This window comes from Lithobates pipiens, unplaced genomic scaffold (assembly GCF_037356315.1).
Source record: "Lithobates pipiens isolate NorthernLeopardFrog02 unplaced genomic scaffold, aLitPip1_a1.2 Scaffold_8, whole genome shotgun sequence".
Lineage (NCBI taxonomy): Eukaryota > Metazoa > Chordata > Amphibia > Anura > Ranidae > Lithobates > Lithobates pipiens.
The window spans coordinates 57,884,304-57,910,239 of NW_027507903.1; the positions used below are offsets into that span (position 1 = coordinate 57,884,304).

General features: G+C 42.1%; 1 protein-coding gene across 1 annotated transcript in view; it reads right to left on the reverse strand.

Moving 5' to 3' along the window:
• EFL1 (elongation factor like GTPase 1) overlaps positions 1–25,936 on the reverse strand; it is a 558,006-nt gene that overhangs the window by 451,941 nt on the left and 80,129 nt on the right. Inside the window, exons 11-12 of the mRNA XM_077472758.1 lie at positions 25,498–25,620; positions 3,902–4,001 (exon numbers count right to left, since the gene is read on the reverse strand). Of these exons, the coding sequence (XP_077328884.1) occupies positions 3,902–4,001; positions 25,498–25,620 (223 nt within the window). The remainder of the gene's footprint in view (positions 1–3,901; positions 4,002–25,497; positions 25,621–25,936) is intronic.

Below are 25,936 nucleotides of genomic sequence, written 5' to 3' on the forward strand. Positions count from 1 at the left end.
ATTGCGTTTTATCCTCTATGCACAGATCCTCCCCCTCCTGCACTGTCTATATGGGGAAGGCCAGCTAACATAGGCAGGGTAGCCAATCTGCACATGCTCAGTTGTGTCTTTTATGCTGGAGAGAACAGTTACTTGTTCTCGGAGTTAGCCAGGTCACATGATATTGACATCACACATGTGGGTGTGTATACAGGCTGTAGTGAAAATCTCCTCCTTCCTGATCTCTCAGCACTGGAGAAACTGTGCAATTTATCACTGAATGGTTATACAGATCAGCCAAAAAGATATATAGTGGCAATATTAGGGGGGGGGGGGGGGGGGCGCAGATTAACTATTTTCATATTACTGGCTTTAGTAACGCTTTAAGATAAAAAGCCTTCTGTGTGCAGCAGCCCCACTCAACCCCTCTGATACTTGCCTGAGGTCCCTCTAGATCCAGCAATGTTGCAGGAGTGTCTCTGCTGTATGGGACACTCCCTCCTCATTGGCTGAGACAGCAGCGTGGCATCATTGGTTCCTGTTGCTGTCAATCCAAGACAGTCAGCCAATGAGGAGAGAAAGGGGGGCAGGGCCAGGCCGCAGCTCCATGTCTGAATGGACAGGGAGCGGTGGCTCGGCTGCCCCTATAGCAAGCTGCTTGCTGTGTGGGGCATTCAACAGGGGGAGGGCCAGGAGAGCTAAAGAGTGACTCAAGAAGAGGAGGAGCTGGGCTACTCTGTGCAAAACTATTACACAGAGCAGGTAAGTATAACATGTTTGTTATTTTTAACAAAAGAAAACAAGACTTTACAATCACTTTAAGTATAACTGTACAAGGGTATATTTATTCTTCAAAGCTGAACTCTGGGATAAGCATAATATATTTCCCTTTGGAATTAATAAGGAAATCTGATATATACACACAGTACATACAGGTGCATCTAAAAAAAATAGAAGATCATGAAAAAGTTAATTTATTTCAGGAAATCAATTCAAAAAAGTGAAACGCTTATATTTTGTATAGATGCATTACACACAAAGTGATACATTTCAAACATTTCTTTTTTTAAATTTTGATGATTATGGCTTAATCATCAAAACCCAAAATTCAGTATCTCAGAAAACTATAATCTTACATGAGACCAATAAAAATAAAAAATAAATAAAAAAAAAGGATTTTTAATACAGAAATGTTGGCTTACTGAAAAGTATATCCGTGTACAGTATAGTATGCACTCAATACTAGGTTGGGGCTCCTTTCGCATGAATTACTGCATCAATGCGGTGTACCAATACCTGGTTTAATGATCATGGTATCACTGTGCTTGATTGGCAAGCAAACTCGCCTGACCTACAGTGCCTTGCGAAAGTATTCGGCCCCCTTGAACTTTTCAACCTTTTGCCACATTTCAGGCTTCAAACATAAAGATATAGAAATTTTATTTTTTGTGAAGAATCACCAACAAGTGGGACACAATTGTGAAGTGGAACGAAATCTATTGGATTTTTGAAAAGTTTTTAACTAATAAAAAAATGAAAAGTGGGGCGTGCAAAATTATTCGCCCCCCTTGTGTTAATACTTTGTAGAGCCACCTTTTGCTGCGATTACAGCTGCAAGTCGCTTGGGGTATGTCTCTATCAGTTTTGCACATCGAGAGACTGAAATTCTTGCCCATTCTTCCTTGCAAAACAGCTGGAGCTCAGTGAGGTTGGATGGAGAGCATTTGTGAACAGCAGTTTTCAGCTCTTTCCACAGATTCTCGATTGGATTCAGGTCTGGACTTTGACTTGGCCATTCTAACACCTGGATACGTTTATTTGTGAACCATTCCTTTGTAGATTTTGCTGTATGTTTGGGATCATTGTCTTGTTGGAAGATAAATCTCCGTCCCAGTTTCAGGTCTTTTGCAGACTCCAACAGGTTTTCATCCAGAATGGTCCTGTATTTGGCTGCATCCATCTTCCCCTCAATTTTAACCATCTTCCCTGTCCCTGCTGAAGAAAAGCAGGCCCAAACCATGATGCTGCCACCACCATGTTTGACAGTGGGGATGGTGTGTTGAGGGTGATGAGCTGTGTTGCTTTTACGCCAAACATATCGTTTTGCATTGTGGGCAAAAAGTTCGATTTTGGTTTCATCTGACCAGAGCACCTTCTTCCACATGTTTAGTGTGGCTTGTGGCAAACTTTAGACGAGACTTTTTATGGATATCGTTGAGAAATGGCTTTCTTCTTGCCACTCTTCCATAAAGGCCAGATTTGTGCAGTGTACGACTGATTGTTGTCCTATGGACAGACTCTCCCACCTCAGCTGTAGTTCTCTGCAGTTCATCCAGAGTGATCATGGGCCTCTTGGCTGCATCTCTGATCAGTCTTCTCCTTGTCTGAGCTGAAAGTTTAGAGGGACGGCCAGGTCTTGGTAGATTTGCAGTGGTCTGATACTCCTTCCATTTCAAAATGATCGCTTGCACAGTGCTCCTTGGGATGTTTAAAGCTTGGGAAATCTTTTTGTATCCAAATCCGGCTTTAAACTTCTCCACAACAGTATTACGGACCTGCCTGGTGTGTTCCTTGGTCTTCATGATGCTCTCTGCGCTTTCAACAGAACCCTGAGACTATCACAGAGCAGGTGCATTTATACAGAGACTTGATTACACACAGGTGGATTCTATTTATCACCATCAGTCATTTAGGACAACATTGGATCATTCAGAGATCCTCGCTGAACTTCTGGAGTGAGTTTGCTGCACTGAAAGTAAAGGGGCTGAATAATTTTGCACGCACCACTTTTCAGTTTTTTATTTGCTAAAAAAGTTTAAAATATCCAATAGATTTCGTTCCACTTCACAATTGTGTCCCACTTGTTGGTGATTCTTCACAAAAAATTAAAATTTTATATCTTTATGTTTGAAGCCTGAAATATGGCAAAAGGTTGAAAAGTTCAAGGGGGCCAAATACTTTCGCAAAGGCACTATAAACCTCATACAGAATCTGTGGGGTATAGTCAAGAGGAAAAAGAGACCAGGAAACCAGACCCAACAATGCAGATGAGCTAAAGGCCGATATCAAAGCAACCAGGGCTTCCATAACACCTCAGCAGTGCCACAGGCTGATCGCCTCCATGCCACGCCACATTGATGCCGTAATTCATGCGACAGGAGCCCCAACCAAGTATTGAGTGCACACTATACATGGACATAGTTTTCAGTAAGCCAACATTTCTTCATTAAAAATACTCTTTTTTTTTTGGTTTTATGTAATATTCACATTTTTGGAGATACTGAATTTTGGGTTTTCACTAGCTGTAAGCCATAATCATCAAAATTTAAAAATTTAAAATAAATAAAATGCTTGAAACATGCTCTGCGTGTAACACGTCTATATAAAATATAAGAATTTCCCTTTTTGAATTGAATTACTGAAATAAATGTACTTTTTGATGATATTCAAATTTTTTGAGATGCACCTGTATATACACACACACACACACACATACCGAAAATATGTAGAAGAATACATATTGGCCTAAACTGAGGAAAAAATTTGTTTAGTTTTTTTAAAAATTGGGATATTTATTATAGCAAAAAGTAAAAGATTGGTTTTTTTTGTTTTTTTTTAATTGTCGTTCTTTTGTTTATAGCAAAAAAATAAATACCGCAGAGGGGATCAAATGCCACCAAAATAAAGCTCTATTTGTGGGGAAAAAAGGACGTAAATTTTGTTTGGGTACAACGTCGCACAACCGTGTAATTGTCAGTTAAAGCGACGCAGTGCCATATCGCAAAAAAATGGCCTGGTCAGGAAGGGGGTAAATTCTTCCAGGGCTGAAGTGGTTAAACAGCTTACTGCCAACTTACCAGCATTCATCCATCACACAATCATATGAACGTTACATAAATACAGATGATGGACTTTACTGTACCTCTGCTTGTTCTGGGGTAGCGCTTTTGCATCAACAGCAAACATTTTCGAAACAAAGATAATGACCGGAGAAGTTTCCTCGCTGCGGCACTGCAAAAAAGCTGAGAAAAAAAAAAACAAGCTGTATAAAAAAAATCAGGTCAAGTTTGAAGAATGATCGATTACTCCTGTCTGTACTTACTGTACCAGCACAGTATATTACTTCTCTGGGGCCTTGGGACTGGGATAGCGTTATTTATTTACTGCAAGATTACATTTAAAGGTGCAATCATTCAGCAAAACTGGCTCTCCTTTAAAAAGGTCTCTCCAATTTATTCTTCCTTCTAATAGATTTATATGAAGTCTGCCCGGTGTTATTATAAAAATGTCTAGTCATTTACTCGGAGCAGTGACCTGTGCCTAAGAGTGATAGGCATGCATTGTTGTTTGGATATTGTGCTTGGTGTACTAATTTCACATTGACTTTGCTGGCCCCTGTCATTTTCCTTAATACATACAATAGCCCAAAATACCAGGACTGACCGACTGGAAAAGACCGCAGTTTCTGCTTCATTACCCATGCAAATGTCACCTATAGTCACATTCCATATAGTTCTTTATTTAATAAGGTAAAGAGTAACTTGATAAGTGCAGTCACCCAAAGCAACTAAAAATCAAGCAAACGTCAGATGTCAGCCAAAGCACAGTAATCTGCTTCAATCAGTTTGGTCATTTTAGGTTACCATACACCAAGGATATTCAATTAGCGGACCCCCAGGTTACCATACACCAGGGATATGCAATTAGCGGACCCCCAGGTTACCATACACCAAGAATATGCAATTAGCAGACCCCCAGGTTACCATACACCAAGGATATGCAATTAGCAGACCCCCAGGTTACCATACACCAAGGATATGCAATTAGCGGACCCCCAGGTTACCATACACCAAGGATATGCAATTAGTAGACCCCCAGGTTACCATACACTAGGGATATGCAATTAGTAGACCCCCAGGTTACCATACACCAAGGATATGCAATTAGCAGACCCCCAGGTTACCATAAACCAGGGATATGAAATTAGCGGATCCCCAGGTTACCATACACCAGGGATATGCAATTAGCAGACCCCCAGGTTACCATACACCAAGGATATGCAATTAGCAGACCCCCAGGTTACCATACACCAAGGATATGCAATTAGCAGACCCCCAGGTTACCATACACTAGGGATATGCAATTAGCGGATCCCCAGGTTACCATACACCAGGGATATGAAATTAGCGGACCCCCAGGTTACCATACACCAGGGATATGAAATTAGCGAACCCCCAGGTCACCATACACCAGGGATATGCAATTAGCGAACCCCCAGGTTATCATACACCAGGCATATGCAATTAGCGGACCCCCAGGTTACCATACACCAGGGATATGAAATTAGCGGACCCCCAGGTTACCATACACCAGGGATATGAAATTAGCGGACCCCCAGGTTACCATACACCAGGGATATGAAATTAGCGAACCCCCAGGTTATCATACACCAGGCATATGCAATTAGCGGACCCCCAGGTTCTCATACACCAGGGATATGCAATTAGTGGACCCCCAGCTGCTGCAAGACTACATCCCATCATGCCTCTGGGTGTCATGCTTGTGGCTGTCGGAGTCTTGCTATGCCTCATGGGACTTGTAGTTCTGCAACAGCTGGAGGTCTACTAATTGCATATCCCTGCCATACATCATTAGGTTACCTACCAAATATTAAACAGGGCAAAACTATAATCAGGAGAATTTTTAGAGTCTAAGACATTCTTTAGAATTCCTGCGTCCCTTCACACAACAAATGTTGGAGCAGGTGACAGAATCACGTACCTGTTGTACACAGGTACATGAATCTGTGGCACGCAAGGATGTGGAGGCACAATGAGAGCAGAGTGCCCGCATGGCATGCCACCCTCAGTGCAAATGTGCTACTTCCTGCAGTTGCACATGTCAGACACTGACCTGGTGGGGAGTTTTGTAGCTGGGGAGCAGGGCCTCATGTGGATTCACAGACTCTGGCTTCCAATCAGGTCCACTCCCCTTCTGATTGACAGCAGGCAGGTCCATAGCCAACAGACCTACTACCATTGGCTCCTATCAATTACAAGGAAAGAGTAAACCTGGTGGGGAACTGTCTTAGCTTCCCCATTAGGCTCCACCCACTGCAGCATATCTGGTTGCTAGGAGGCTGTCGGCTGCGATAGCTTCCTTAACAACCAGTGACAGGGAGTGGCAAAATATGCAGCTCTGTTACTTTGTGTACAGGGACAGCCACTCAGCCCGTCTCTGTACGCAAAGTCAGAGTTGGCCCAAAAGAGGAACTGCAGTCCGCTCACATAATTTGTAATAAAAACATCTTTGCCATTCTGAAGCTTCTCTCCAACCACTTTGCATATTATTTTATATATAGTGTGATTCTGTGCTACAAATATGCTCCAGAAATCACCCTTCACTGAGTCAGGCTGCATCCACTAACTGTGGGCAGCTGAAGCTGCCTGTTCACTTCCTGGATTTACACAGACACACCTACAGCTCTGCAGCTCTCATTGGCCCTCTTATGAATCCCCACCCCCCCCCCCCCCTTCTGGCAAACTCTCACAGTGAGAAAGAGCTGTGCATGACATCATAACCCTAGGCTTAATACCAGACAAGAAACAGGAAGTGGGCTGCATAAGGTATTTACTGGCAGAAAAAAAAAAAGTTTTACTATCCAAAGTTAAAACAACAAGGGCAGAGGATTTAAGCGAAAGAAGATGGAAAAATATGACTGAAAGTCCGCTTTAATTATCTCCAGTTTTGTTATCTACCAACTGGAGCCAATTATTTTAAATGTGATGCATTAATAGCCCCACTTTACAAAAGTGGTGTTATTAAGAACTACCTGTTAGTAAACGTGGCTTATGCTGGCTTCAATCACCCAATCAAATGTAAGAAAAAGTCCTGTTTATCTTTTTTCCTTGCACATAATTGGGTATTTTTTGCAATATGAATTTCAACTTTCTTTCACCTCACTCCGACATTTCTTGCTAGAAGAGAGAAATCACTTTGCAAAGGGAATATGCTCTACTTTGTTAGTAAGTCAATGTCATTGTGTTGAAGTATGTTTCAGATGTGGTGGAGTTGATTTACTAAAGGAGTAGTGCATTTTCAAAGTGAATTTTCACTCATGTCGGAGAATGCAGCAAACCAAAGAACAAATTCACTATGCAAAGAATACCCAATCTCATGCTAGGAAAATTTGCTTGTACAGCATTAGATGATTGTGATCGGCACCACTTCACCTCATCCACTAAGCTTGGTGAATTTTTTCTAAATTTCGATTTCGCTTAATTAATGAGGTGGATTTGTGCTGGCTTCACTCATCCAATCACAGGCAATGTTTTCCTTAATGGGGAAGTATGGCCAAAGATTTTTCATCTCTACCTCTCCTATGGATCACAGGCGTGCAGATCATTCTCAGCTGACAGCTAAAGGCCAACATCACTCAGCCAATCCAGGAGCTGGATCGATTTTACAGTCAGGATGCTCCAAGATGCCTGGACTAGCAGCTGGCTTGGCCTTTCAGCGAGTCGCTGGGAGACTGAGCCAGCCATACCCACCCCCTCCACAGCCCAAATACACCAGTGAGCACTGGAGGGACAGAGCAGAGAGCCGGTGACTGACTGTCACAGCTCTCTGCTCGGAGTGGAGAACTGAGCAATCAGTAGTGTTTGATCGCTCAGTTCTCAGTGCAGAGGTGGCTACATGCACCTAGGTATTATCATACAACTTATAATTTTTCTTCCCAACGTGCCTCTTCCCCTGATCTCTCAGTCAAAATTGATGGCACAACTATCAGCCCATCCCCACATGCTAAGGTACTAGGAGTAGTCCTGGACTCTGAACTCTCCTTTAAAGCGGAGGTCCACCCTAAAGTGGACTTTCCACTCATTGGAATCCCTCCCCCCCCTCCGGCGCCACAATTGGCACCTTTCAGGGGGGAGGGGGTGCAGATACCTGTACAGTACAGTATCTGCACCCACTTCCGGCGTAGATTCTGCAGAAGGTACGCCCCTTTCCGCATAATCTACGCCCCTTTCCGAAAGTCCCCTGCTGCCTGCTGGGAAACACATGGATCCCACAGACAGCGGGGACCATCCTTATTGCGCAGCGCGACTCGCGCATGCGCAGTAGGGAACCGGGAAATGAAGCAGAAAGGTTCCACTTCTCGATTCCCATACCCAAGATGGCGGCGGCAGCACCCGAGAGACGATCGAGCGGGCGCGCTGGGCGGGTAAGTGTCACTATTTTAAAAGTCAGCAGCTGCAGTATTTGTAGCTGCTGGCTTTTAAAAAAAAAAAAAAAAACGGCGGAACTCCCGGCGGACTCCCGCTTTAAGCCGCATGTCCAATCATTGTCCAAATCTTGTCACCTCAACCTCCGGAACATCTCCAATATACGCCCCTTTTTAACCAATGACACAACAAAGCTCTTAATTCCCTCCCTGGTCATCTCACGCCTCGATTACTGCAACTCCCTACTCATTGGCTTACCTCTGCATACTCCATCCCTCCTTCCACACCTAAGAACTGTATTTTAATTTTGACAAAAAAGAAATGAGATTGCGCTATGGGTAAACCAAAACAATAATGGGTATGAGCTGCCTCTACTTAATACCTCCACCCCAAATTGAGGGGGGGGGGGGGGGGATACGGAGGAAAGAAAGGAAGGGTAGATGTGGCGCTATTTATTGGTGGTTTGGTGCAAGGAAAAAGGGTATTGCCACTTCAAAGAGAAAGATCCCCCACTCGTGTATCCAAAAAAGTGCTCTAAATTGCCCTCACCAGATCACCTGCCCCCTTCAGGGGTGAGCTCGCTCCCACAGTGTGAGCCCCTGTGTCGCTGTCTGGTTTTCCTCTGAGGGGTCCTTAATTGGTCCGTTGGGGGTACCTCGTACAGGTGTCAGTAAAAGAGAAGGGCATTCATAGTGTAAAACCTCTTCAAAAACCAGCTTTATTAATTAAAAATCTACTCACATTTATAAAGTGTATCAATCGCTTATACAAATATAACAGCCGTCCGCCGTGGCGTTCTGAGCCGGAGAGAGTGCTTCCTATGGACACGCCCTACGTGTTTCGTCAATATGACGTCCTCTGGAGCCTGTATTTTAATTTTGTCCATCTGATCATCCCCCACAGCTACTCCCCTTTGTTTCACTTGACCCTCCCTTCTAGATTGTAACAAGCAGGACCCTCTGATCCCTTCTGTATTGAATTGTATTGTAATTTTACTGTCTTCCCCGATAATGTAAAGCGCTGCGCAAACTGTTCGCGCTATATAATAATAATAATAATAATAATAATAATAATAATAATAATAATTAGTAAAACTAGATCATTGAGTTATTCATTGCGCCTATTTAACTGACTTGAATGGTAAAATTCAAGTCAACGTACCAGAAAGGCAACAGACATGACCTTGTTCCAGCAAACCGATGTTACCAATAAGCTAATTTCTCATGTCTATACTATGAATTTTCTTGATACATTTAATTTTGTAAAGTCTGTGGTTTTATTTTGTATCGTGTGACATCACGCCCTATAATGAGCCATGGAAAATAAAAAGGGTATACTGGTATTCTCCAAGGCTGTTAATATTCTCACACAAGGTGAAACAAGGACATCCTACAGAGAGTATATTGATATCTCACAGAATGCTATAAAACAAAGCCTTCCAGTGAGGTGCCTCCTGCTCAGCAGGTGAACTTATTGACTGTATAAATGTGTGCACATTAACAGATCAATAGCAATCTTTCCTACAAACATAATTCGTTTTAACGTCTAACTTACAAGTAAATTAGAAAAAAAAATAAAAATACATACATAACTCAATGATTTCCAAATGGGAAGGCCTTAAATGACATAATAAAAAATACTGTACTGTACGTGGTCAGAACATATCATGATAATATTTACAGCTTTTTTTCTTTCATACAGTTTAAATTTACATTTTTCTCCACATTTCCAAAGAGGTAAATTTGAGTTGGGCCCCTTTCACACGGGGCGGATACGTAATGATCCGCCCTGTGACGATCCACTTGCTCAGCAGGGATCGCTCCGTTTATTCCCGCTGAACAGGCGGATGACAGGGCGGTCCAGGCACACTGTGCAGGGACCGCCCTGTCAGATCTCCACTCTCCTCTATGGGGGATCGGATGAACACGGACCATCTGTCCGTGTTCATCCGATCCGCAGACGGATAGAAAAATAGTATTTTCCTCCATCTGCAGAATCAGACCATTGCGGAGATGGACGATATCGGGTGTCTGCGGATGTTCATCCGCAAAACGCATGGATGGAAGGTAACCATCCTAATCTGTGATTGGTTTGCTTATAATTGGTGTGTGTGTATAAAAGGTCAATGTGTTTGTGGACTCCTGAAAGACCCTTGCATCTTTCATCCAGTGCTGCACTGACGTTTCTGGATTCTGGGTTATGGGGAAAGCAAAAGAATTGTCAAAAAAACAGGAAAGGGATATAAAAAGATATCCAAGGAATTGAGAATGCCAATCGGCAGTGTTCAAACTCTAATCAAGAAGTGGAAAATTAGGGGTTCTCTTAAAACCAAACCACAGTCAGGTAGACCAGCTAAAATTTCAGCCACAACTGCCAGGAAAATTGTTTGGGATGGAAAGAAAAACACACAAATAACTTCAAGTGAAATACAGGACTTTCTGAAAACATGTGGTGTGGCTGTTTCAAGATACACAATTAGGAGGCACTTGAAGAAAGATGGGCTGCATGGCTGAGTCACCAGAAGAAAGCCATTACTACACAAATGCCACAAAGTATCCCGCTTACAATATTCCAAACAACACAAAGACAAGCTTCAAACCCTCTGGCACAAAGTCATTTGGAGAGATAAGACCAAAATTTAGCTTTTTGGCCACAACCATAAACAGTACATTTGGAGAGGAGTCAACAAGGCCTATGATGAAAGGTACAGAGGCGGATCGCTGATGTTTTGTGTCTTTGGATCATTGTCATGTTGGAATGTCCAACTACGTCCCATGCGCAGCTTCCTGGCTGATGAATGCAAATGTTCCTCCAGCATTTTTTAATAACATACTGCATTTATCTTGCCATCAATTTTGAACAAATTTCCTGTGCATTTGTAGCTCACACATCCCCAAAACATCAGCGATCCTCCTCCGTACCTTTCATCATAGGCCTTGTTGACTCCTCTCCAAATGTAGTGTTTATTATTGTGGCCAAAAAGCTAACTTTTGGTCTTATCACTCCAAATGACTTTGTGCCAGAGGGTTTGAAGCTTGTGATGAGACCAAAATTAAGCTGTTTGGCCACAACTATAAACACTTCATTTGGAGAGAACTCAACAAGGCCTATGTTGAAAGGTTCACCATTCCTACTGTGAATAACAGAGGTGGATCGCTGATGTTTTAGGGATGTGTGAGCTACAAATGCACAGGAAATTTGTTCAAAATTGATGGCAAGATGAATGCAGTATGTTATCAAAAAATGCTGGAGGAACATTTGCATTCATCAGCCAGGAAGCTGCGCATGGGACGTAGTTGGACATTCCAACATGACAATGATCCAAAACACAAGGCCAAGTCGACCTGTCATTGGCTTAGTAAAATAAAGTGAAGGTTCTGGAGTGGTCATCTCAGTCTCCTGACTTCAATATCATTGAGCCACTCCAGGGAGATCTCAAACATGCAGGGTATGTAAACCTATGATAACAACTGTATATTGGATGACATGTGTTTCGTTATTTACTTATTATTCTTGTATTTAAAGTATATTATTCTAAACAACAAAGAAAAATGGCTCCTGAAGTAGTGGGCTATGTCCAAGAAACGTGTTGAACTTTATACTTCCTAAGACTGGGTTCACATCTGCTGCGAGGAGGTCCTGGGAGCAGCGGATTTGGGCGATATCTGCAGATGAGGTTGATGATGTAGATGGGGGCGATGTTGTGGATGGCTTTGTACGTTATGGTTAGCATTTAGAATTTTACATAGTGGGGTAGGGGAAGCCAGTGAAGGGATTGGCAGAGAGGGGCAGCAGTCACGGATCGATTAGTGAGGTGTATTAGTCTAGCAGCAGCATTTATAATAGACTTCTATTTAATTCATAATTAATCATAATTCATAATTAAATCTTCATGTGACAACACTGAATAAATGACACTTTGCTACAATGTAAAGTAGTGAGTGTACAGCTTGTATAACAGTGTGAATTTTGCTGTCCCCTCAAAATAACTCAACACACACAGCCATTAATGTCTAAACTGCTGGCAACAAAAGGGAGTATACCCCTAAGTGAAAATGTCCAAATTGGGCCTAATTAGCCATTTTCCCTCTATGGTGTCATGTGACTCGTTACAAGGTCTCAGGTGTGAATGGGGAGCAGATGTGTTAAATGTGGTACAAAAAAATGTACCTCAGCCACGTATGGACGTAGACTGAGGTACAAAAGGTAAGTTAAAGACGTCCTCTTCCCAGGTGCAGGAAAGCATATGCAGGTGTGCATGCTGCCCCCATGGAGGTGCCTCTAATCTGTTGATAAAATCCTGTGGTAAACTGAAAGAAATTGTTATTGAGAGAAAACTGTAGAAGTTCTATTATAAATTCATTTTGTGAGCCAAAATTAGGGTAACATTTATCTAGGAATCATTCATGTGAGGTTGAGGTATACAGAGATTCCACATCTATGCTCAGTAGCCATACTTCCCAATCTACCTTCAAATCAGCAATTTTTGCCAGGACATGGCGAGTGTCCTGTACAAACGATTCAAGGCCACTCACCATTTCTTTAAGAAGAGGGTCAAGATAACTTCCGATTCTATAGAGGGGGCCATGAATTGCAGAGACAATTGGTCTCCCTGGTGGCTTCTGCAATGATTTATGCACTTTTGGGATGCAATAAAAAGTGGGGATATTATAGTCGTCGACTGATAAATATTTACATTCCCGTTTTGTCAGGAGTCCCACCTCTAGTGCATCATCCAGACTGCTATTTAGCGCACATACTACATTAGGGAAGGGATTCCTCCCCAGTCTTTGATAAGTCTCTTGGTCACCTAAAAGGCGTTTAACCTCATCCTCATAGTCCCTGTCGTTCAAGAGAATAACATTGCCACCTTTGTCACTTATTCAAGTGGTGATAGTCCATTAGTAACACCTGACATTAATTAACTGGTTGCTCCGCCAACCACGCTATAGAAAATAAGCTTGATTTCTTTAGATACGTATTCTGGGGAACCACTCACACACTGAGCTCTTCGTTATAGTAAAAATAATTTAATCTTGTTAATAAGGGAGATTATTCCCATCAAGGAGCTCAATGTGTGAGTGATCTGAGTGGCCCTTGTCCGTTTTGTTTGTCTTATATGTGAGTCTTTGTGCTTAAATGTATCTTGATTATTGGTTGTAGGACGCACTAAGGGTGCACGTGTTGGACCTTTTGGTGTGTCACTACCTGAGGCCCAGAAAGGTCAGATGTATTTTTGTCATAGGGCAATGTGATTTTATATTTATGTGGTCTTTTTGTGCTAATTAATAGAAAGTTTGAACTAACTAGTATTACTCTATATTTGTCCACTAGAGCCATAGTAGCTGTCTTTTTCTTTTTGGGTATGGTTAATTCTTGACCATACTTGAAAGGTAAACCCCCCTTGTTTTTTGTATGCTGTCTTTGGCTATGGCGGTAGCTTCCTGTAAATGGAGGAGAGACATAATGGGGACACAAATTATGACCACTTTGATTGTTTTAGTGATGGTATGAGTTCTGATTATCTTTTTTCGTGTTAAATTTGGTGTTATTGCTCTAACTCTCTCATACTGGTCACTGGAAGTTCAACATGGCACCTCATGGCAAAGAACTCTCTGAGGATCTGAAAAGAAGAATTGTTGGACAGGTTTCACTCAGAATAGGCCTCACCATGGTTGACCAAAGAAGTTGAGTGCACATGCTCAGCATCATAGAGGTTGAAGGGGTGGGGGGTCAGCCTGTCAGTGCTCAGACCATACGCCGCACACTGCATCAAATTGGTCTGCATGGCTGTCATTCCAGAAGAAAGCCTCTTCTAAAGATGATGCACAAGAAAGCCCACAAACAGTTTGCTGAAAACAAGCAGACTAAGGACATGGATTACTGGAACCACGTCCTGTGGTCTGATGAGACTAAGATAAACTTATTTGGTTCAGATGGTGTCAAGCTTGGGTGGCGGCAACCAGGTGAGAAGTACAAAGACAAGTGTGTCTTGCCCTTCAGTCAAGCATGGTGGTGGGATTGTCATGTTCTGGGGCTGCATGAGTGCTGCCGACACTGGGGAGCTACAGTTCATTGAGGGAACCATGAATGCCATCATGTACTGTGACATACTGAAGCAGAGCTTGATTTCCTCCCTTTGGACACTGGGCCGCAGGGCAGTATTCTAACATGATAACGACCCTAAACACAGCTCCAAGACAACCATTGCCTTGCTAAAGAAGCTGGGGGTAAAGGTGATGGACTGCCTAAGCATGTCTCCAAATCTAAACCCTATTGAACATCTGTGGGGCCTCCTCAAACGGAAGGTAGAGGAGCGCAAGGTCTCTAACATCCACCATCTCTGTGATGTCGTCATGGAGGAGTGGAAGAGGACTCCAGTGGCAATCTGTGAAGCTCCGGTGAACTCCATGCCCAAGAGGGTTAAGGCAGTGCTGGAAAATGGTGACCACACTAACACTTTGGGCCCAATTTGGACATTTTCACTTAGGGGTGTACTCATTTTTATTGCCAGCAGTTTAGACATTAATGGCTGTGTGTTGAGTTATTTTTAGGGGACAGCAAATTTACACTGTTATACAAGCTGTGCACTCACTACTTTACATAATAGCAAAGTGTCATTTATTCAGTGTTGTCACATGAAAAGATATAAATATGAATTATTATGATTAATTATGAATTAAATAGAAGTCTATTATGAATGCTGCTGCTAGACTAATACACCTCACTAATCGATCCGTGACTGCTGCCCCTCTCTGCCAATCCCTTCACTGGCTTCCCCTACCCCACTATGTAAAATCCTAAATGCTAACCATAACATACAAAGCCATTCACAACAAATATTTACAAAATTGTGAGGGGTGTACTCACTTTTGTGAGATAGTTACATAGTAGGAAAGGTTGAAAAAAGACAAGTCCAACCTATGTGTGTGATTATATGTCAGTATTAGATTGTATATCCCTGTATGTTACGGCCAATCAGGTGCTTATATAATACTTTTTTAAACTATTGATGCTCCCTGCTGGGACCACCACCTGTGGAAGGGAATTCCACATCCTTGCCGCTATTACAGTAAAGAAAACTCTACGTAGTTTAAGGTTAAACTTCTTTTCTTTTAATTTTAATGAGCGGCCACGAGTCTTGTTAAACTCCCTTCCGCTAAAAAGTTTTATCCCTATTGTGGGGTCACCAGTACGGTATTTACAAATTAAAATCATATCCCCTCTCAAGTGTCTCTTCTCCAGAGAGAGTAAATTCAGTGCTCGCAACCTTTCTTCATAACTAATGTCCTCCAGACCCTTTATTAGCTTTGTTGCCCTTCTCTGTACTTGCCTTGTTTCCAGTACATCCTTCCTGAGGACTGGTGCCCAGAACTGTACAGCATACTCTAGGTGCGGCCAGACCAGAGTCTTGTAGAACGGGAGAATTATTGTTTTATCTCTGGAGTTGATCCCCCTTTAAATGCATGCTAATATTCTGTTTGCTTTGTTAGCAGCAGCTTGGTATTGCATGCCATTGCTGAGCCTATCTACTAGGACCCCAGGTCCCTTTCCATCCTAGATTCCCCCAGAGGTTCTCCCCTCAGTGTATGGATTGCATTCATATTTTGCCACCCAAATGCATTATTTTACATTTTTCTACAATAAACCTCATTTGCCATGTTGTTGCCCACCCCATTAATTTGTTCATATCTTTTTGCAAGGTTTCCACATCCTGCGGAGACGTTATTGCCCTGCTTAGCTTAGTAACAAATACAGAGATTGAACTGTTTACCCCATCCTCCAGGTTATTTATGAACAAATTAAATAGGATTGGTCCCAGCACAGAACCCTGGGGGACCCCACTACCCACCCCTGACCAGTCCGAGTACTCCCCATTTATCACCACCCTCTGAACTCGCCCTTGTAGCCAGTTTTCAATCCATGTACTCACCCTATGGTCCATGCCAACGGACCTTATTTTCTACAGTAAACGTTTATGAGGAACTGTGTCAAATGTTTTTCCCGATATTGTATGTATCTAAAATTTTAGAATGACTGATGAAAAAAAAACATTTGATTTTCATGTCACTATAAACTGCTGGACATAACTATTATGACTGAACATTTATGTCAAAAACCCCAGAGAAAAATGTCTTATTCCAATTCTATATAATGATCTCAATTCTTCTACTTTAGTTGACAAATTACCCTATATGTTAAGATGGGAAACTGAATTGGGTTTACAATTCTCTTCTCAAGAGTGGGGCTCTATGCGGTCTAATGTTCTTAAATGTACAAAATCTATAACAATACATGAAACAGCAGTAAAATTACTTACAAGATAGTATTACACGCGTCTCACCTACATATTTTTTCACCTACACATTTTTTTTTCTAGATCAGGGGTAGGCAACCTTTTGAGCACAGTGTGCCGAAAAATGTTTTCAAAGAAATTGAACATGCCAATTTTATAACAAAAAAATGTCAACTTCACACTCTCAATGACGAAAAGGAGCTTCTATAAAGTAAATGCTGTAAATGATTTTAGTAGTGAGAAATTAACACCCTGAACTCTCATGCCTCAGATCAACCCCAATTTCTGCAACTCCACTCCTTAGATCACTGTCCCCCCTGCACATCTGCCCCACCACTCTACTACCCTGCACATCTGCCCCACCACTCTACTACCCTGCACATCTGCCCACCACTGTAACCCCCTGCTCACCTGCACCACCACTGTAAACCCCTTTCTCATCTGCACCACCACTGTACCTCCCTGCACATCTGCTCCACCTCCATACCCCCATGCTCTTCTTTGTCACTGCTGAACCATCTTCTCATCTGTCCTAACAATGAACTTCTCATTTGCCCCACCACTTTACCTCCTGCTCTTCTGCCCCACCACTGTAAGCCCTTGTTCATGTGTTCCACCGACGTACCCGCTTTATCCTCTGCACATCTCCCCCACCGCTGTAACCCCCTGCTCATCTGCCCCATCACTGTACGCCCCTGCTTTTCTGTCCCACCGCTGAACCCCCTGCACATCTGCCCTGCCACTGTACCTCCTTTTTCTTCTGCCTCAACACTGAACCCCCCCCCCCGCTCATTTGCCCCATCAATGTATCACCCTGCTTTTCTGTCCCACTGCTAAATCCCCTGCACATCTGCACTGTACCCCCTTGCTCAGCTGCCCTATCAATGTGCCTCCTTTTCTCATATGCCCCACCACTGTACCTCCCAGCACACCTGCCGCACCGCCGTATCCCCATGCTTTTGTGTCTCACTACTGAATCACATTCTCATCTGTCCTAACACTGAACCCATCTGCCCCACCACTGTAACCCACTTTCTCATCTGCCCCACCAAGTACCTCCTTCTGCACATCTGTCTCACCTCTGTTCCCCCTGCTCATCTGTCCCACCAATACACCCCCTTTCACATCTGCCTCACTGCACTACCCCCCTGCTTTTCTGTCTCATCTGGCCCAACACTGAACCCCCCTGCTCATCTGGCCCAACACTGAACCCCCCTGGTCATCTGGCCCAACACTGAACCCCCCCCCCCCCCGCTCATCTGGCCCAACACTGTACCTCCCTGCTTATCTGCCTCAACTCTGAACCCCTCCTGATCATTTGCCCCATCACTGTACCTTCTTCTCATACATGATATGTGTGATATGCAGAGTGGTGGGAGGAAGCAGAGATGACACACATCTACCTGTCCTGGCACACTCATCCTGCTGATCCACCTCCTGCATCCAGCCCACGTTCTTGTATGTGATGTATGGGGATGTATGGGAAGTCACATACAAGCATATGGAATGGGTGCGCAATGATGAGCTCAGGTCAGGGGAATTTTCTGAAAGCAGTGGGCCTGTGTACAAGATCATAAGTTGGGCCCCCGCAGCTGAGAAAAAGTGGTTGGGTGTGATTTTCATTGCGCTGAATACTGGCTTTGGCTTAAAGGGACACAGAGTGTCGGGGATCAGTAGTGATGCAAAGGTTGAGGAATATTTCAAAGTTCCCAGAAGCTCAACAGTAATTCCACAAACTGTCACCCGATTGGGTTTTCTCAATCACAGTGAAATCCCTTCTTTTTGAGATTGGTAGTGGCAACCAAGTGAGTCATCTTCCTCCAGATGGTGGGTGGGGTTAGCAGGACTGTGATTGGCTTTAGCAGTGGCCAATGACAGTCCTCCTCTTCCTCCTCCTGGAAACAGAGACCGCACCCTCCTAGCAGAGCTGCACCCAATCTCTTTCCCATCACAAAAGCTGACAATTGCAGCTACAGCAAAAGTTAGAGAACTAAACAATGTTTCCCATCTTTTACAATATGTGGGGGTGCAGTGCCTCCCCCTCAGTGCAGGTGCAGGGTGGGGAATTCTGAAACGGGAACGCATTAGTGCCTCACTGACACTTCCCTGTGCTGCTCTGCTGATGGGGAGGGAGTCAAGTGCCGGCAAAAGAGGCTTTGCGTGCCGGGGATTGCCTACCCCTGATTTAGAGGTATTCTAGATAAATCCTCATCTCTAACAAACCTCATCCATACTATATGTGTAGCAACACACTGGGCAATAGCCCTTCACTAGAAAACTACTATAGTTCCCTTTCCACAAATGATTCCTAGGATTTATGAAATTATAACTATAGAAAAAAAATGTATACACTAAACACTAAGAAATTATTTTTATCTAAAATGGGATCCTTGGTTTCTTTAAAGAATTTCAAACTGTAATTAAATTACAAATTCTAATTCTGAAGCATTGTGATATTTCTTTTTCATTCAATTTGCACCTTATATGGTCATATTTCCTTTTATTTATTTTTTATTTTTTCTATTTTGTATAGTTAATGTTTTGATTCTTGAACTGAGAAGTAACAAGAAGACATATATTTTAATCTTACTTAGGCTCCATGCACACTGGGCTTAAAAAAATGTCTGTTCTCTTGGGAGTAAAAAACGGTCATATAATTTTTTGTACAAATTTTAGACGAGTTTAGAAGAGCGTTCGGTTTTTTTCTGCCTCCAAGTACCAATCAGAAGCACGAACCAGAAGGGTTTTTTTTTTTCTGCCTCTAGACATTAAACACAAACTATGCCTCTTAACGTCCTAATGTGCATGGACACATTGGATAACATTGAGCTGCTTATTCAGGCAGAACATAAAACTCCTGTAGAAGCAATGTTTTTTAAGCCAGTCTGCATGGATCCTTAGAGTGGTTGTAAAGGCAGAAGGTTTTTTTATCTTAATGCATTCTATGCATTAAGATAAAAAATCTTCTGTGTGCAGCAGCCCGCCTCAGTCCTCCTAATACTTATCTGAGCCCCATCTCTATCCAGCGATGTCCACGAGTGCCTCGTCAGTCCGGGACTCTCCTTCCTAAATGGCTGAAACACAGCAGCAGCGCTATTGGCTCTTGGTGCTGTCAAACTCACTTAGCCAATCAGGAAAGAGAGGGGACAGGGCCAGGCAGCGGTTCCATGTCCGAATGGATACCCAGAGCTGCAGCTCAGCTCGGGTGCCCCCATAGCGAGCTGCTCACTGTGGGGGCACTCAACAGGAGGGAGGGGCCAGAAGCTCCAGCCAGAAGAGGAGGATCGGGGCTGCTCTGTGCAAAATCACTGCACAGTGCATGTGAGTATAACATGTTTGTTATTGTAACAGAAAAAAACAGACTTTACAATCACTTTAAATTAAGATATATATATATATATATATATATATATATATATATATATATATATATATATATATATATATATAGTAATGCTACAACATTTTATATCTGTTGATATATTTATTAAGCAAAAAATTTTCCAATAAAAATAGTTTGTTAAAAAATAAAATAAATAAAAACACGGATATGGTCGATCTTCTTGGAAAATCTGTGTTTGCTCATTACAAAACTACGTGTGATAAGTGTCACCCCGACAAATCAAGCATTTCAGCAATACAAGGAATAGTGGAACATAAAAACAAAATGCACAGTGTTTTTGCTTGTAAAGTAGTTGGAAAATTGCAGAGGTGCGTAACCTCCTTTACAAGGCCTTAGCTGGTTGTGTGCAGCACATTTAACATATAGACCTGTAATCTTTTACAGTCTGCTGGGAATGAAAGCCCTAATGCATTACAACCACAACCTGGACTGATGTATGGCAGAGCGGCTCAGAAGAAAACCGAACTGAAAAGCTCGAAGGCTTCAATAATTGTCCAGCAGAGACGTAACGGAAAGCTTTACATGGAGAGCAACAAATCAATCGCCTTAATGTTCTCTATTTGTAATATAAGCTGCACTGTTTACAAGAAAGGAGCGTGGACCAATGTATTGTTATTTGTACAGAGGAATTTACTGGTCTGTTTTATGCTGAATGAAACACTTGTTCTGAAAAATGAGTCTGCACCCCAGAGACGGGGTATAAAACCAGTCCCTGTGGTTTACGAGACACCAAGTAATCCTTTAGATAGGACCATGGTATTCAAACAGGCAAATCACCATGTCAGATATCAGGTAAACAAGATCTTGTCCCCTGGAATATGCTAGAGCAGAGCTCAACAATACACAGTGTGAGGAAAATCCCAACGTGTCCTGCCACTTAACAGCTGATACTTGTCATTCCTCAAAAGCTAAAGGGGTTGCAGATTCTTTAAGTCTACAGCAAACCTCAACAGTGTAATAAAAAAAATAAAGCAACCGAACCCAAAGAGCGGCCTTTCCCAACACTTTTGCCCCAGAGGAACTCTTGAAACAACTTTCAGGTCTTGAGGACCCCCTGATAATTGTAATTCATTGGTGGTCAGTGGGAAAATTGGCCATTACATTGATGGCCAGTGGCAAAAAATTTCCTTTAAGCCCTTGTACACACGGTCGGAGATTCCGACGGAATGTGTCATATCGGACCGTTTTGTCGGATATTCAGACTGTGTGTGGTCTCCATCAGACTGTTTCCGTCGGAATATCCGACGGACACATTTTTCCAACTTGCCGGTAAAATTTTCTGACAAAATGCTCCGATCGGACATACTCCGATCATGTGTAGCTTACTCCGACGGACAAAGTGCTACGCATGCTCAGATCAAATTCCTAGACCAAAGCTATTGGCTACTAGCCTGAACATAGTCCCGTTGTAACGAAATAACATCATCACGTTATGTACAATCAGATTTTTCAACTTTGTCAGACTGTGTGTATGCAACAGTTTCGGACAAAATCCAACAGATTTGGTTGTCAGAATGTCCGACCGTGTGTACAAGGGCTTACAGTGGTGTTCAGAATTCTAACCATACAAAAATCTAAAAAGATGAATGATGTCATGCCTTTGGCTTTGCCAATAATATTGACCCAAAGTCTATGCAGTCCCTATAAAATGGTAGGTCAGGTAGCCACAGCTCAAGGAACCCCTAACAACCTCGGAAAGAACCCTAGGGTCTCAGCTCTATGTAGGTTCCCCACGTCACTGGATCAGAAGAAGTATTAGTGGTGTTTCTTATCTAGTAGAACAGACTTTCAATAGTCTTCAAATATTATATCCATAAAAAAAATGTAGTGGTTTTTTTTTTTAGGATTTTTTTTCTCTTTATTTTCACCCGGTGATCTGGCCAGTAACACACTTTCTGTGATCAGTGGAGACACCTTTGGAGAGCAGAATTGTCAGCCTTGGAAGAAGGTAGGGTTAGACTGGCAGATTTAGATTGCCGTGGCAAACAAACTAATGCCAAACTAAGCTAACATTATTTTAAGCCGTTACAATATAGCAAATATTTTTTTTATTTTTTTTTACATTTTTGGCACAAAGGTTTTACATAAATGAATACAAGCTGATTATTATAAGTATCACTGTCAGTATTGCATTTTTTGTCTCAACCCACAAACTCTTACTTCTGCTTCACAGCTTGGTTTGTTAAAGGAAAAAAGAAGAAAGAAAAAGACTTGGGCTCCATTCACACCTGGATGTTCTGGAATCGTGAGCAGAACTGTCCGATTCTGCTCATGATTCCAGAACGCCCAGGTGTGAATGGAGCCTTACTAGTAAGATCAACAGGTGAAATTGGTAAACTGCAAAATTTTACTTTTTTTTGAGTTTACTACCACCTTAAACTCACACTATTCCATAGGTAATAATGTAGGGCTTGTTAAAGTTAAACTCTATACAAAACTTTTTTTGTTGTTTTTGATAAAGCCATTAAATATAGAACCTCTCTAAGGTTTGCCATTTGTGTTCACATTGGGAAGACTTCCTCTCATCAACTGAACCAGTAATCCCAAGGAAAGATTCCTGGCAGCAACAGAAACTAGATAAAGGTTATTTTGCAAAGGTGATACATTTTCTTTACAATCGCTAAGGACCTAATAATTCTTGTAGAACAAGCCCAATTTTGGCAGAAACCAGACATTAAAATCAACATGATATTCAAAAATAAAATAGAAAGTTCAGCTTATATTTAGTTATTTTCACGTGCAATGGGCCTTTAAAGCTAATAAAGACTGTTTATTTCATTTTGAATATAGTAAGGAAGATGTATACCCCTGTCTTTTGGCGTTTGTTCCACTGGGAAGATTTTCGTTCACTCCCTGTCCCATAGCCAAAACAAAAAAAGAGAAAAAATACATCAAAGAGGAGGGAATCCCTGGTTGTCACCAGAACAAGTGTCCCAATTGGACGATTTCCTCTGTTCTGGTGACAATACAAAATTCAGGATTCAGAATTCAGGATTCTTTCTCCCAGTGATACCAGCAAACAGGACAAGCGGAGATGTCAAATCCCCATAGCGAGTGAAGGGGGAGGAGCTTATGAACCACTGTAGAAACCCCAAGACATCTGCCAACATCCCAAATTGCAATCAACAAAGAAAGTGCCCCAGCGTGGACTTTATAGGCAGGTTAGGGGAGTGTGAAAAAGTAATACAAGGTATATAATTATAAGAACGTTTTTTCGTCACACAATATAAAAGTACAGAGCCCACCTTATGAATTGGATGCTTGTTTTTTTATTTTATCATCATGCTATACTCTTATGTATTTTATTGTCCCCTCTTTGGAAATACTTTTATATTATGACGAATAAACTTTGTTACATTTTAAACCTTGTCTTACTTTTTCACACTCCCCTAACCTGCCTATAAAGTCCACGCTGGGGCAAATTCTTTCTTAATCCCCCATAACGAGGGTAAAGACAGCAATGAAAACCTGAAAGGTGTTCTAACTCTTCTCCACTCTACTTAAAAATGAAAATAAATTTTGCCTTTTTTGGTCTAGTTATACATTAAAAAAAAAAAAAGGATAAGGCTGCCCATACATGGAGCTAATTACTTTCCTGCAATGCCTATATCCCCCATCAACATCATAGGCAGTGTTCATGCAGGAATCCATCCGGGGGGGGCGCTGGATAGCTGTTCCCTCTGGGAGAAGACAGTGATAATGACCAGTGGCTATAGCATCTGCTAGTGATAAGAGAATCCGGCAGGCTGGTGTTACCCATGTTGATCAATTGATCAACTTGGTACATTCAGCCTGCCCATAAACAGTTTGAAAAAAAGATTTAATCTCCAAATATGGAAAGGCTTCTTCACAGTAAGAGCTTTGAAAATGTGGAATAGACTCCCTCAAGAACTGGCCCTGTCCAGCTCAGTAGATTGCTTTAACCACTTACCGACCGCCGCACGACGATGTACGTCCCTTTTTTGAAGAGGGATATCTCGGTAACGGCTGCTGCCACAACCAAGGTATCCATCTCTTCAGGCGGCGGTTCAGTAAACGATAATGGTGGTCTCTACAGCAGATTCGCCTCGAGATCACTGTTATCGGTGGTGGGAGAGGTGCCCCCCTCCCACACCCTCCCCCACCCTCCCCCACTTACCGGAGCCATCGGCAGTGGTGGAGGCGATCGGATCCTATCCGTGGCTTGGCATGGAGACAAGTGAGGCTAAGATGGCCCCCACCCGTCTCCATACCATAGCAGGGCGGAAGTAATGTCAAAACGTCACTTCCGCCCATATGTCTTTAAGGCACATTTTTCAAATGACAATTTTTTATTTTTTCTATTGCATTTAAGTCCAAATATGAGATCTGAGGTCTTTTAAGAGGACCTGTCATGCTTTTTTCTATTTCTAAGGGATGTTTACATTCCTCGTAATAGGAATAAAAGTGACCCAAATTCTTTTTTATTTTAAAAACTGTAAAAATAAATAAAAGAAAATAAATAAGAAAAAATATTTTTTTTTCTAAAAGCACCCCCGTCCCGTCGAGCTCCAACACAGAAGCGAACGCATACATGAGTAGCGCCCGCATATGAAAACGGTGGTCAAACCACACGTGAGGTATCGCCCCGATCATTAGAGTGAAAGCAATCATTCTAGCCCTAGACCTCCTCTGTAACTCAAAACATGCAACCTGTAAATTTTTTTAAATGTCGCCTATGGAGATTTTTAATGGTAAAAGTTTGACGACATTCCACGAGCGGGCGCAATTTTGAAGTGGGACATGTTGAGTATCAATTTACTCGGTGTAACATTAACTTTCACAATATAAAAAAAAAAAAAAAAACTGGGCTAACTTTACTGTTGTCTTATTTTTTTTATTCAAAAAAGTTAATTTTTTCCAAAAAAAGTGAACTTGTAAGACCGCTGCGCAAATATGGTGTGGCAAGAAGTATTGCAATGACCGCCATTTTATTCTCTAGGGTGTTAGAAAAAAAATCTATAATGTTTGGGGGTTCTAAGTAAGTGTTTTTAACTTGTAAACACTGAGTCTGAAAAAGAGGCCTGGTGGTCATAAAAGGCCTGCATTCTTTCCTAAATGTACACATTATAACTGGATACTATCATAGGTAAACACTTATATCCTATTGCCACTTGGGGGATCAGGAAGGATTTTTTTTTCCCCTGCTGTAGCAAATTTGATCAAGCTTTTCTGGGGGGCTGTGGGGGGGTGATTGCCTTTCTCTGGATCTGTGGTTATGATTTTTTTTTGGTTTTGTGTTCCCCTTCTTATTGGACTATATGGACTTTTTTTTTTTTTCGACCAGACTAACTATGTCTGTCTGGCTGCAGGGAAAAAAAAGAAATAAAACATTTCCTTGGTTATTTGATAAAGCTGGATAAAGAATTCGCTCTGTAGGCGATCAAATCAGCCACTGGGGGCACTGTTCCTTCAGAATCAATGGCAGTGTACTTTTATCCCGAGTACCCTACACATAAGATATCAATCATGTGCAACCTTTAACCATCTAAAATATTAAAACAGAAGGGTATTTTTGATTGAACAGAAAAAAATAAAAAAATAAAAAAAACACAAAAAAAAATAAAAAAACTCACCATCTTTGAGCTGTTGTGTCTGGGGGAGCAGAGAATCAAATCGCCGGGAACCTGGACACAGGAGCTTTTCAATTCTTTCTGCAGAGATGTCCAGGGGGCTGGGAAGCCTACTGCACACCATACCTTCAAAATATCCGGTCAAGGGCAAATACAGCAGGCCATTTCAGCAGAGACAAATAATATCGGCTTTGAACATCCTAAACTGGTCCCCGAATACATACCGACACAAGAAACTGCCAACCAAAACAAATAAAACAAAGTTGTCCGGCAGGACCAACAGAAATCCATAAAAAAAGGTTTGTGCAGTCAAGAAATGACCCAAAGAAAGTAACTGCTTAATTATGGAAACAGCCTGGCAGTAGCTGCACTTTCATCCAGACTGTGGATTGGCGTGCGGCTCGGATTTAGTGGCAGAGAATTTATATTTTAATAACACCAG